This window comes from Mus caroli, unplaced genomic scaffold (assembly GCF_978045245.1).
Source record: "Mus caroli unplaced genomic scaffold, Mus_caroli_1 scaffold_1, whole genome shotgun sequence".
NCBI classification, from domain to species: Eukaryota; Metazoa; Chordata; class Mammalia; order Rodentia; family Muridae; genus Mus; species Mus caroli.
Window position 1 is genome coordinate 165,880,534 of NW_028227256.1, and position 13,225 is coordinate 165,893,758.

At 43.7% G+C, this 13,225-nt stretch overlaps 1 protein-coding gene across 5 annotated transcripts in view; it reads right to left on the reverse strand.

Moving 5' to 3' along the window:
• The window catches only part of Pbx1 (PBX homeobox 1), a 312,214-nt gene that overhangs the window by 27,070 nt on the left and 271,919 nt on the right, over positions 1-13,225 (reverse strand). For 3 of the 5 annotated variants that reach the window (XM_029480164.2, XM_029480161.2, XM_021158883.3), the window contains one exon: positions 5,451-10,756. The exons of the other annotated variants lie outside the window; for them this stretch is intronic. In XM_029480164.2, coding sequence (XP_029336024.1) covers positions 10,664-10,756 — 93 coding nt within the window. In that variant the 3' untranslated portion in view covers positions 5,451-10,663. Of the gene's footprint in view, positions 1-5,450; positions 10,757-13,225 lie in introns of those variants that run through there. 5 annotated transcript variants of the gene reach the window in all.

Below are 13,225 nucleotides of genomic sequence, written 5' to 3' on the forward strand. Positions count from 1 at the left end.
AGTATACAGTGCTTTAGTACAGGCCCGCTGTGGAGCTTCCCACGGAGGTGTCATATTGATGCTCACAATAGCCAGATCTTCGGGTCAGAGGCACTCCACTTGTATCTCCCATCACTCAGGGCAACTGGATTCCTGGAGGATTCCTGAGTGATGAGTGGCCAGCAGTGCTTTCTTCTAAGAAAAGAACCAGCTTCAGAATGGAGCGGGTCATAAAAGACCAAGGTGGACTTGAAGCTTGCAACTTCCAGCCTTGTCCCTCCCACCTCCGTGTTTATCACCAGTGACCTGTGATTTAGTCATTCATGCCTCTGCAACTGAACCTCCACCACCCCGAACAATGGGGACTGAGCTGATGAACACAGCCACGTGCAGGGGAGGTGCATGCTAACTCTATGAGAACCAAATGTTCTACCTTCGGGTCCCTTCTGCTTAACCCATGCACCTCTCACCTAGCTGCTCATTTATACCCTTTAACGGCAATGGAGGACATAGAGATGGTACCCGAGTCCCATCGCTGTTTCAGCAAATTACCCAATTTAAAGAGGCAATTGCAGCCTAGTTATATCTCCTGATCAGACCTAATGGTTGCATACAAAACCTGTTATGAGGATAGTCTGTGGGATTGAGCCCTATTGAGCCCTAACCCTCTTCCAAATAACTAGCGTCAGCCTTGGTGTGAGTTTTAAGACACCTCCCTGATGCTGGAGTGACGGTTGGGGTAGATAAGCTCTCATTTGGTTTGAGAAGTGGGTTCATGGAAGGTCCTGAATGACAGTGGTGGACCTGGCACTTAAGTGAGGATGATGTGGCTGTTAGATGCTCAGTGAGCAAACACTGTGGAGACCTTACGGGAAGGAATCCAGAATGCACCAAAGCAGCAGGTAGGAAGATGTTGGGGAGTGCAACCAGAGATGGTCTCCTGAGTGACTCAGGAAGGGGGCCTAGGCATTGGCAGAAAATGTGGGTGCACTTGAGAGGAATAACTGAGGAAACCAGAGTGAGACATTCAAGGGGATTAGTGAATTCAACTGTTGTCATTTCTGTGTGAAGGGGAATTGATGTGTTCTCAAGGCATAAGCCTGGAGATGGTTCTCTTTGGAGAGATCCTGATGGAGAAGAAGCGATTGCAGGAATCCTGCTGGGGCATAGGTGGCTGAGTCTGGGAATTTGTATGAGTCTGAGTATTGTGGAATTTGAGGAAGTAAAGCTGAGCAAGACACATTTGATGCAGCAGAAGCTTTGAATGGAGTCAGGATTTGGGTGGGGGAGTTAAAGCTAGAGTTTAGGAAACTATGGTAGGGAAGCAAATGTCTAGGCCCAAGAGCTGAGAGAATGAGCACTATACAAGAGATAGAAGAAAAGGAACCAGGCAAAGGAGGTGGCAAAGGAGGTGGCTAGAGTAAAACAGTTAGGTGAAACAGTTCCAGCTTGCTTCCAAGGAGCAGGGAAGACCAGGAAAGGATTGTTAAGAGCAAATGTCAGGACAGTTTGTTTCTGTGGACATGGAGCAAGCCCTGTCACTCTGGCTTAGGCCCACAATGCTGAGTGAAGGTGAGGCTCTGTGTGTGTGTTTGGGGGTGTGTGCGCAGGGTACATCCCACTGCCCTGCAGTGTATGTAGAGCTTGTGCTCAGCAATTAGCAGCCGATTCTGGCTGAGCCAGGGGGAAGGGCAGAGGGGTCGCAGGCTGGACAGTCTTGCAGAAAAGAAAGAAGCAGAAGTCACAGAGGTATAGTGACCTGAGGTTCGGGTTGCAGGGCTTAACGGGAAATGGAAATTGTGTGAAATTTTAAATATGTGTATGAATGCTGGGGGTGAAAGGGAACCTCAAGTCAGCCCATGGACTGGAGAGGACCCACTTTTACATTGCTGAATTTTTCATAAAGGCATGAATATTTCAAAGGTCGTTCTCTCAGAGAGAAGGTGCAGAATGCTTAGGTCGGGTTGTTTCCCTGAGGATCCAGGAAGCAAAGTGCAAGATTAACCTCTTGTTGGTGGCTTTTTTCTCAACATGACAGGTGATACCAAGCTACTGGTACTGCAAGACTTAAGAAAGTCTTACTTTTACTTTCTACTCTCTCTCTCTCTCTCTCTCTCTCTCTCTCTCTCTCTCTCTCTCTCTCTTGCTTTCTCATCAAACTATCAAAGCGCCACTCAGATCATAGTCAGGTGACACTCTAAGTCCTGGTTACTTCATTTTGCCGTTGGAGCTGGTCTAAGGATACAGTTCCTATGCTTTGCAAGTTGATTTCTAGGGGAGGAAAGGGGGGATACTAGAGGTATTCAAGGTTAGATTAACTGAGCATTGGAGGAAGGAAGGTCCTAGACCCCAGTTGTTGCAGTGGAATATGAACTCAGTTGTGCACAATGAACACAATAGGAATTCAGAGAGGATGGAGCTGCCGATTAATATCCTTTTGGGTTTTAATTTATAAGAGGAGGAAGACTTTATTTTGAACTTTAATTTCTCTCTGGGTACTTATTAATAAAATATTCATCTTTGAATACATGCCGGCACTTCGGGCCTCTTCTGCTCTGAAAGTATGCATGTTGATAACTATTGAGATCCATTAGAAGTTTGGCTGGGTAGTGAGGACTCAGGCAGTGACTTTGACTTAGGGCACGATGAAAATCAAACATTAATGTTTGGTCTACCAGATCTACACAAAGCCATCTGAATTAGGCCTTGACTGGGTTCCAGGAAGACAGGACAGACAGTGGTTCTCCAAAGCAGGAGGCCCTGGCCAGTACTTTTGTCGCAACCATTTGTGACTTTTCTCCCTCCGCCTCCCAGCACTGCTGAAGATTAAGGAAGTCTACCTGGGTGAGAAGCCACAGATTACAACCCGCTAGGCATAGTAAGCCCCTGACGGCACTTTTATGTGGATGTACACAGCTTAAGCTTTTGTGCAGGAGTAACAAAGAAACTCTTGCTCCACAGTGCCTTTCTTCCTCTGGTCTTGTGCTCAGAGGGCAAGTGTAAGCCCAAGCTTTAGGGACTCATTCAGTGGGCAACTCCATAGAACTGAGCCTTGCATCACGTCTTACAAAATGACTCTAAGGCAGAGGCTATATTTTGGCCACCAAAGAGAGATACCATTAATATTTTAGCTGCATTTCTTCTTCCAAGGTGGAAGTTGGTAGAAATGTAGGATATGTAGGAATGTATGCACTGTGAGAGTGAGCATGTCTGACTTCCCAGTTTAGATCTGCTAAGTGGTGTCTGTCGACTCTGTATGCTATGCTGGAAGTCTGCCTTTTATGTGAGGCAAGGTATTTGAGGTGTGGTTCAATCAAGAGTGAAAAGCATCTAAAATGATACTGTTGCTTTTCTAGAAGAGGCCTGGGGGAATCCATGACGAAGGTGCTGTCCATAAGCAGCCCCTATAAGATCTGCTAGCTCCTGCCCATTCAGAACCATGAACAGTACCATATTGTTATTTATAAATTATATAGTGTAAGATGTTCAGTCCCAGAATGAATGAACTAGGGCATAGCCTACATACAGTCTCTTAGATGACTCCTGGTTGCCAGCCATGACTCTTTGAGGCAGCTATATGAACAAAAAGGTGTGCCGTCCTGAAGATGCGGGCAAGGCTTTTGCCACTCTCAGTAGCTCCCTCCTCCCAGAGACCCCAGGTTTGGTGCCGAGGTTTAAGGTTAAAGACAATTTTAATTTATAAGAGAAGGAGGACTTTATTTTAAACTTTAATTTCTCTCTGGGTACTTATTAATAAAATATTCACATCTGATTCATTGGAAGATGTTGGAGAGCATGCTTGCTTGTTTTGTTTTCTCTTTTGCATTCTCACATTTTCATAGCAAAAGTACTTCTGTTTCCTCTCCTTTGAAAGAGCAATATTGGCGTACATATCCTATATGCTAGCATGCCCATTTCTCAACCTTTACAACTGAGGCATAATGTAACCTTGTCTAGAATGGTGGCTAGCCATAGATTCACTTGGCATGTGTCTACTCAATGACACAGGCATATAGATTTGTCTTTTGTTTTTACTCTTGGTCACTTGGCCAGTCATTTAAAAAGGTATCATGTGGAGTTACTATGAGGAAGTGGTTGCCTAGCTAGGGAATAGTTTTCTAGGCTTCCACTATTATCCCTAGTCCTTAGACTCAGAAATCTAAATGCAAGTCTTGGTCAAGATTTTCAAGAAGTGAGTAAGCCTCCTTCACACCCCTTCTTCCTGCTGGCTAAGTATGGTAGATGACATGTGTGGGTGATGAACAACAAAGATCTGGATCCCTAGGTCACAATACTGGGAGGAGGTACCATGACGGGAACATGTCAAATTATTGCATAGCGGGAAATATATTTGATTAATATTTTTGGCATTACACATTTTTGGCTTATTCCTTCCTGTAGTTCTGTATGGCTCCAGTGAATTCCAATAAATGTACTGTGTGGGTGAATCTCAGACAAATTATTTCTCCAAATAATTGGGAAAGTCTGAGCCTGCTTTTCACACACACACACACACACACACACACACACACACACACACACACACAAATGTGTTTCTATGCTTAAATTTGAAGAAAGAACCTGAGACTTTTGGCCTCTGGAAAGATTTTTAAAATCATTTATGGATAGCTTTATTCTTCCAAGGTCATTGACAGTTTGTGCAATAGAAAAAAAGTGAAAACTTAATTCCTGCTACTTCTCTGTTGGTCTGGATTTGTTGATTGGAATTGGGATTGGGGTGGGGTGGGGTGGGCATGTGGTGCTACCTCAGCTTTCAACTGCCTTCCTTGGAGATGTAAAGCCTAAAACTGGAAACAGGAATCCTTGCTTAGAACTGTGCTGTTGGTGGGACAATCTGTCAGGGGAAGATAGGCAAGTAAATGCATCCCACTCCAAAGAGAGAACCACCGTGTTGAAAGCAGGGACATGTACTTAAAACACTGGAAATTCTGACCTAGGCCAGAGGCCCAGTGAATACAGACAAACTATCAGGCTGAATGCTTCAATGGGGCAGAAGACATAACCGACTGCAGCTGAGCAGACTGCTGGAGTGACATCTAGAATATTTTGGAGAGTCCACAAGTATTATTCATAACCTGGATTCTTTCCCTTGAAACATCTCTTGAGAATGACAATTTCCCTTATGACCAGACCATTCCAGTTAAAACAAACAAACAAACAAACAAACAAACAAACAAACAAACCTCAACAGCCCACTGGGTAAATAGCCATGACTTAGGGAGCAAATGAGTAACTCTCCTCTTCAGTCCAATTGATATTTTTATGCCTCTTTCCCTCCCTCCCTCCCTCCCTCCCTCCCTCCCTCCCTCCCTCCCTCCCTCCCTCCCTCCATGAAGCTGGTAGCCCAGACTTTGCCTGATTAGGGTAATAATTTAAAGCACAAGTGATAGTAACCCTGGCCCATTTAGGGAAGAGAAGTTGCCAGCACATAAGAAGAAGTCTGCACAAAATACAAGTGTGTATATATATATTTTTGCAACAAAAGAAACTATTTATTTGGAATCTGCATTACCAGTACAAATTAGGAGACTGTAAAACCTACATCGTGTTAGTATCATTAGAGAACACAAACGTTCGTTCAGCTGCAATCAAAGGGGACAGAGGCCTGTGCTCGCACAGAAGCAGAAAAGCTTAAACTTTCAAAACCAAAGGAGAGCTGAGCTTTGCAGGTTTATACTCTCAATAATAAGGAGAAAAAGTGAGGGGGAGATAAAACCAACAACCAAAGGAACACACTTCAAAATGAAACCCCCAAAGGGAAGAAGAAAGAAAGAGAAAGAGGGCAAAACATTCAATGTTTTATTTATTTTAACGAAAGGGAAAGAAGTAGCTTACAAAAAAAAAAATAATAAAATAATAAAAGTTTCCAGAAAGCTTTGAGCTAGGCTGAAAACCACAAAGGTGACGTGAAAAGGGTGCCTTTCATCTCTTAGGACACAGAAACAAGAGCTAAACCGTCTCCAGGCGGACGGCTTCCTACAGCAGAGCTCCACTACTCAAGCTTGTGTTCTTTACATATCTGGTTGGAATTCTGTCTGCTTTCTGAACACCTGAGTGTTTGAATGAGCAATGTCCGAAACTGACAGTCTGTCCAACCACATGGCTTTCTTTTTCCCTATGACTAATACAGATTTTCTGATGAGGCCCACCTGGCAATTTAAAGAGTTAACCTCACTAGAGGTTAGCAACAAGTGGCACCAATCGAAAGATAGCTTCTTAGCATTCAAATTGCAGCCTTGACCCAGGCTCCTCACTTCACCCACACTGCACACAGAATATGAGACTCTGGATCCCAAGAACATGGGCCCAGGGCCTGCTTCACAGATCTACTCTACTGGGTAATGGTGCCCTCCACAGCAGTGCTTCCTGTGGAGTTCTGCCTGGAGAAAGATTCTGTCTTGTTGGAAGCAAACTTGTGGACTGTTGATGTTAATCAGGGAGAAAGAAAACCCTTGGTTGGGACAATCAGAATCAACAAAAGCCTTTCTTTTCAATGTAAGAAATCCCCTGGACAGACTTGATGAGTATTTAAGGAAGGAAGTCCCTGTCTTGTTATCTCAGGGACTACCAGAGTGCCACACACCCTGGGCATGCAAGAAAGCAGGGACATGAGGCCATGAGCTTTCTCGATGGTTTTGACATGGACTGAAGCAAAGCAGAGCATGGAAGCAGCCTTCTCTCCCAGGTACCTCTTTTCACATCACCCTGTATACATACGTAAGAACAAACCCAGCAAGACCCACAAACCCAACAGCGGAAAAGGAGCACCCCCCCTCAAATAAACAAAACCAAAAAAAAACACAAAACAAAACTTTCTCTTTTTTTTGTATTTTTAAGAGCAGGAATAAAGAGAAGAATTCATTTCTGGGTCTCAAAATTAATAAACATAATGTGTTAGGTTGAACCTATTATGTTTACACTATTCCAACCTTTTTTTTTTTTCCTTTTTTCTTTTTTTTTTTCCTTTTTTTTCTTAGTTTACAAAATGAATTACGGTCACTTTTAAACATCGTGAAAGAAGAAATGGATGTACACACCTTGACACTTTTCTAGCATTCTTGAACTAATTCACAAATGCAAGAAAATAAAAAAGAAAAACGGGAGAAATGAGGAACATAGGTAGTTTGGTGTTAAAAAAAAAGTATGCAGGAATGATGTGTATTGTCACAGAGAGAAGGGACACTTCCCTTCCTGTTTTGCGTGCTATGAGGGTCATTTTTAAATTTTTTTTTATTATAAACACTATTAAATTCAGACCGCTTTTTTGGTTTTTTTTTTTCTTTATCTGAATATACAAGAACATTCATTATCAAATGTTCATCATCAATACTACAAAGAACGAGACACAATTCGCAAGAAACAATGGAAAATGTTAATAAAGCTGAAAGAATTGTTGAGGTTTTTTTTTTCTTTTTTTTTCTTTTTTCCTAAGAGTTTTTTCTTTTTTTTTTTTTAATTTGAGTTTCTGTAGTTTTATCTTTTTTTGGTATCGAAGTCAGGTTTTTCTGGGCAGAAAAAAATAAAGAGGAGGAAGAAAGAAGTGAAGATAGGTGTGAGCAAAAGCAATCAAAATAATAATAAAAAATAATTAATACTACTACCACAGGGAAGGAAGTGGAGAGAAGGTGCCTGTGGGCTCAACAGCTACCCAGAAGTCCATTCTACTCTAAGGGGAAGAGGCGATGATAAACAAGCTATATGGTAGCAACCCCAAGGTCTGCTACCATCTCTTGGGGAGAGAGAATTGATATTGTGGGAGACAGAGAAGTCCCACTTGTACTTAAAGACTATGAAGAATTCTCGGGCACAGTTTTTTTGGGGGGATCTAGAGAGTTGACCTGACCTGAAATCATAGGGAGCCAAGTTTTTAGAGGCACACTCTTTCCACTTCTATCTGGAGGCTGCCAGTTTCCCTAGCCTTGCTTGACCACAGAGATCTGGTGGCTGCCACGTTGGAGGTGACAGTGGGCATGGAGAACAGATGGCTGGCTACATGTTGAACCTTTAGGAGGCCTAATGAAGTGCTGGGTGGGTGGGATTCTCAGCACAACCACTACCTAGAGAGAGGCATTCTGTGAGGGTGGCACTGCTGTGGCCTGATCCACTCATGTCCCTTCATGTGTTCCATCCAGAGCTGGGGTCACTCTTGTTTCCAAGAGAACCCTTCTGCAAATCTTATAATGTGCTTTATGGAAAATGATGCAATCCAACCATTCTGAGAGTGGTTTCAATGTATTCCTGCCACAAAGACAAAAACCACCAGTTCTCATCACTAACACCACACACACACACACACACACACACACACACACACACACACACACTTGTATTGTCTCTTCTAGGCACCCGTTCTGAGCATGGCACAGGTTAGATGACAGTCTTTCTAGTGACCGGGGTCAGCTGGACAAATTTACATTTGCCAAATAATTCCTTTCTGCATTATCTTCAAATACCCAGTCCCCCCCCCCCCCAGGTTCCAGGTATACAGGCCCAGCTCCTCTAAACACACATGAAGCATGTCTCCTATTTATCACTGCATGTGGAATGTGATTGGTGCTGTGGGCTTGTCTCTCAGCCCTCAAGCTCTTGTACTTCTTCCTGGGAGTCCCTGAAGCAGAAGAGTTGTCATAGGGACAAGGACCTGCAAGGCTTCATAATTGGATTCAAGTTGAAACTAATAAGACCAGGTTCTACTGCCCTAGTTTTGAATCTCTTCTCTATCCTAAGAAGACAAACAGACCAAAACCAAATCAGAGCAGAAAGCCTCTGAAACACTCTCATGATGGTGATGGCATCAAGGTACCGAGAACAAGCAGAAATTAGAACAACAAAACCATGTCTTATTCTGACCTAGCATGACATGCTCATTATAGGGACACTGCTTTCCCTGACCATCAGACCTGGAGATTAAATACAAGCAAGATCAGTCTCTTGGGCCTCTTACAAGACCCTTGGTGAGCCGAGGATAACAATTCCCATTTTACAGAGGAAGTGCATGAGGCCCCAAAGATATCTGACCACTTGCTACTTAATCTACTGGCAAAGCTGCCATCTTTATGGCTGGCAGAACCATCTGGAGAATTTTAGCTCATGTCAAAAGCAAGACTACCTTCCTAGTAACTGATTTTCTGTCGATCCCTTGGCATTATAGATAGATCACTGTTGATATCTCAACAATAACAAAACAACAACAAATTCATCATCCTTACTCCATGATTCTTAATGTCTTCAAATTAATTAGTAAATGTTAACCATATACTTATATGATTCTCTTCGCTGGAGGAAAAATCCAGAGCGAAGACCATGGTTTACTATAATATTTTGAAAAGATAATATAATAAAAAAACATAAACAAAGCATCCAAATCCATTATAGATATAGGAAGTCCTATGTGTGGCTCCCTGAGAGCTTCAGAGGTGGTAGGAATGAAGGCAGTTTACTCTTGAATCCTGACCCATGTTAATGAAGTCCTGCACATCCTACTGTGGTAAGTACATGTTAGTGGGTCCTAGAAGCCCTAGCCACATACTGCTCCTCTCTTAGGGCTCACCAGGTAGAGCACTATGCTTGCTAATGTACATATTCGTACAGGATTTGACTGCTGGGAGACCATCTGGGAGGTATCAGAGTGAATGCTGCCAGGGCCTTCTGTAGCAGAGGTCACTGATAAAAGGTTAGTAGCATCCTGCCAAGCAAAGCTATAAGGTTGTGCATGTGTCCACCTGTGTGTTACATATGTGTGTGCGTGTCTATGAAGAGACAGTGCAGCCTTTCAGGATGAGATCCTTCACTCTTTATAGACACCCTCATCAGAATGCCTCTCTTAGACCTGGCTTGCCTGAGGTTCTGAACATTGAATGGTTAGATTTCATAGACTGTGCCTCTAAGACCAAGAGCTGTTTCTAAGAGGATGAGAAAGCTGATCGGAAGCTCTGCCTTTGCTGTTCTTTGTGCCCTTACCTGCCAGACTTCCTGCCTAGGACTCAACCTGATGGAACTACATTGGGACATGTGGCACCTTTAGAAGCCCAGTTATGGCCATCCCTAACAAACACCTGGGGCCAGAAAGAAGAGGAAGAAATCAGGATTGTTCCCAGAAAGAAGGGGAAAATGGAGACAGAGTGGCTTGGAATGAGTAGGGCAGTGTGGTGTATTCCTGCTAAGAGGTAGTGAGAGTAACAAGGGAGACAGGAGGATTGCCTGTCAACATAGGGATGAGGGCTCCTAGTGAGGTAAATTTGCCTCCTCAAACCACCAGCATGAAAACATACAAATGCGTTTATTGTTTTCTTTGTAATTTGTTTTTCCTTTTTAAATTCCTCTAATTGTGGAAGAAAAAAAAATCCTTCAGTGAAGTCATAGAGGGCAGGGACCGGGGAGTCTACAACAGAGAGCAGGGGCCAGGGAAGATGACAGAAACCAGTCTGACAGCTGGAGGCAGGGAAGGGTGGCTTCTACCCAGAAAAAAAGGGAAGAGAGTATAAAGAAGTGTCCAGATTGGCTGAAATAGCATCCCAAAGAAGAGAAGAGAAGGAGACTCTTATTGTGTTTGCTGATTGCTTCGACCTCCAGTCTGACCGCTTCAGCGTTGGGAGAGAAACCCTCCCTCCTGCCCCTGCCCCAACTGCGGCACAGGGTCAGCCGGGATGCGATTGCTGGGAGATCAGTTGGAGGTATCAGAGTGAACACTGCCAGGGCCTTCTGTAGGGGAGGTCACTGATGAAGGGGTAGTAGCATCCTGCCAACCTCCATTAGCCTAGAAGGGAAAAAGGGAGAGAAGTCAGTCCTCTGTGATCAGGTGGCCTTTTTGAGCAGACAATGACAATGATGCAACTTGTGGATGGGACTGGCACCTGGCACATGGGGACACCCAGAAAATGGGCTCCTAGGGTTGTAGATGATAATACTTCCCCCCACACTCAGATGAGTTCATTTTCCAGTGAGCCTTTGGATCCAAAGCTGATACCTCCCACTTATGTGATGTGCTTGTATTTCTCCAAGATTCTATAGTTCAGTCCCAGCCATCTATGAAGTGATAGCTGCCTTTTAGTCAGGAGACATGAGAAACTGATCTTGGCAACAAGTGAGCCATTGATATGGTAAAGTACCCAATTATGGCTGGCTTCGGTTTCCCCTGGGAAGAATAAGAAGACCGGCTTAAGTTTTTTCTGAAGTTCAATCAAGCACTGTGTGTCCTGAGTGTTTATGGGATACTAGGTTCCCTTCTATGCCAGGGTCTAGAATCTCTTTGGTACATGGTGATGAGTGAGTATATTTGATGTATTCAAGGAAGGGGATAAGACAAGACCATAAATGTCTTATAATTCAAGACAGATCCTGATCAACTGTTGAGCCTGTTGTTAAGAAGGCCAGAGCTTCCATAGGGCAATACTGTGTCTTGTGGGAAAATCGGGAGCTAACATACTTAGCAGAATATATTGTTATGAAGAGAGAAGAGGGAGGACTAGAGAGGGAGGACTGAATTGGAGAGGGATGGAAGAGAGGAGAAAGGGAGGGATTATGGGAAGGGACAACTAATATTAGGGCCATTTGAGGGACCATATGGAAACCTGAAACTAAAGAAGCTTCCTAACATGTTTACACATATAAAAATTATAAATGGAGCCACCAAATAATGGCGGAGACAATGCCCCAGCTAGACATCTATGCCACCAGGGAAAACCTCAAGTGGTTGGATTATATCTATTTGAGTCATTGGCCAAAGGGACCCCATTAAAAAAACCCAAACATCTCAGGCTGTTGCCAAGGAAATTGATTGCTCTCCACAAGCTGATGATGAGACCCTGTAGATAAAGACAACCCTTACATACTTCATTGAATGCAGAGAAATTGAGCTGGTGTTAAACTAGGGGCTTTACCCTCACTACGTAGTGGGAGTTCACAGTACTGGAAGGTACTGTGCATGTTACCAGAGGAGAAAGAAAATTATCAATCCTGCGACAAAACCTGCAGTTTACATTAGTGGCCTGCCTACAGGATATGCTGGTACAATAGCGGAGCAAAAATGTGAGAGTAACCAATCACTCTGATTAGATTTAGGGTCTACTCCATGAAATGGAACCCAGGCCTGACACTGTTAGGGTTGCCAACCATCTGAGACTGGATAAACCATGGGCCTAGGGGAGAAGCAAATACTATTGTTTTGCTAAAGAAACATAGCAACAGAATGACTCCTAATGACATTCTTCTATACCCATAGATCAGTGCCTTGCCCATTCACCATCAGAGAGGCTTCTTCTTGCAGAAGATGGGAACTATCACACACAGCCACAACTTGGACAGTGATGCTCCACCTCACGGCTCTGAGCCCTTATGTGAAAGACGAGATGGAAAGATTGTAAAGAGCAGATGTGGTGGCATCAAGGAAGCAGAGTCCTCCAGAAACAGCAAGACTCATGCAAATATAAATGAACAGAGACAATGCAGTCCCCACAGGGCTGCACAGGTTCAAGCCAGAGAGGGCCCCAGTACTGAGAGGGGGACAAAGGACACAGGTCCTCATCCTTAACAGAAACTATCTGTAATTGATACCTACTTGCAAAGGAAAGATTAGTCTTCTTCAGTGGAGGCTTACCTGGGAAGGCTAACCCACTTAAGGGTAGACAGCATTCTGTTTTGTTTGTTTGTTTTGTTTTGAGACAGGGTTTCTCTGTATAGCCCTGGCTGTCCTGGAACTCACTCTGTAGACCAGGCTGGCCTCGAACTCAGAAATCCGCCTGCCTCTGCCCACCAAGTGCTGGGATTAAAGGTGTGCACCATGACACCCAGCTGGTAGACAGCATTCTTAGCAGTAGATGGTCAACACTTTTTGACTCATATATATTTTTTGATATATTGGTCTTTTGCTTGTATTTTGGCTTCTAGTTGTGTGTATGTGTGTGTATGTGTGTGTGTGGGGGGGGTTCCTGTTTGTTTATCAGAAGGTGGGGAAGATCTGGGAGAGGAGTTGGGAGAGGGAAAAGCATGATCAGAATATAGTATATAATTGTTTTCAACTGAAAACAAACAAACAAAAAAATAGAAGATGAGGGCTTCCATGATGACAATATTGTGTCTTGTTGGTGCATCAGGAACTAATGTACACTGTAGAGAAGATGAACTTTGATGTGAATATTGAGAAGGTGATTCAAATGAAACATTATGGCTATCACTGTGGTAGTTGGGAGACTGAGAGCTTGATGGGGCCTCTGGAGGCCATTTGTAC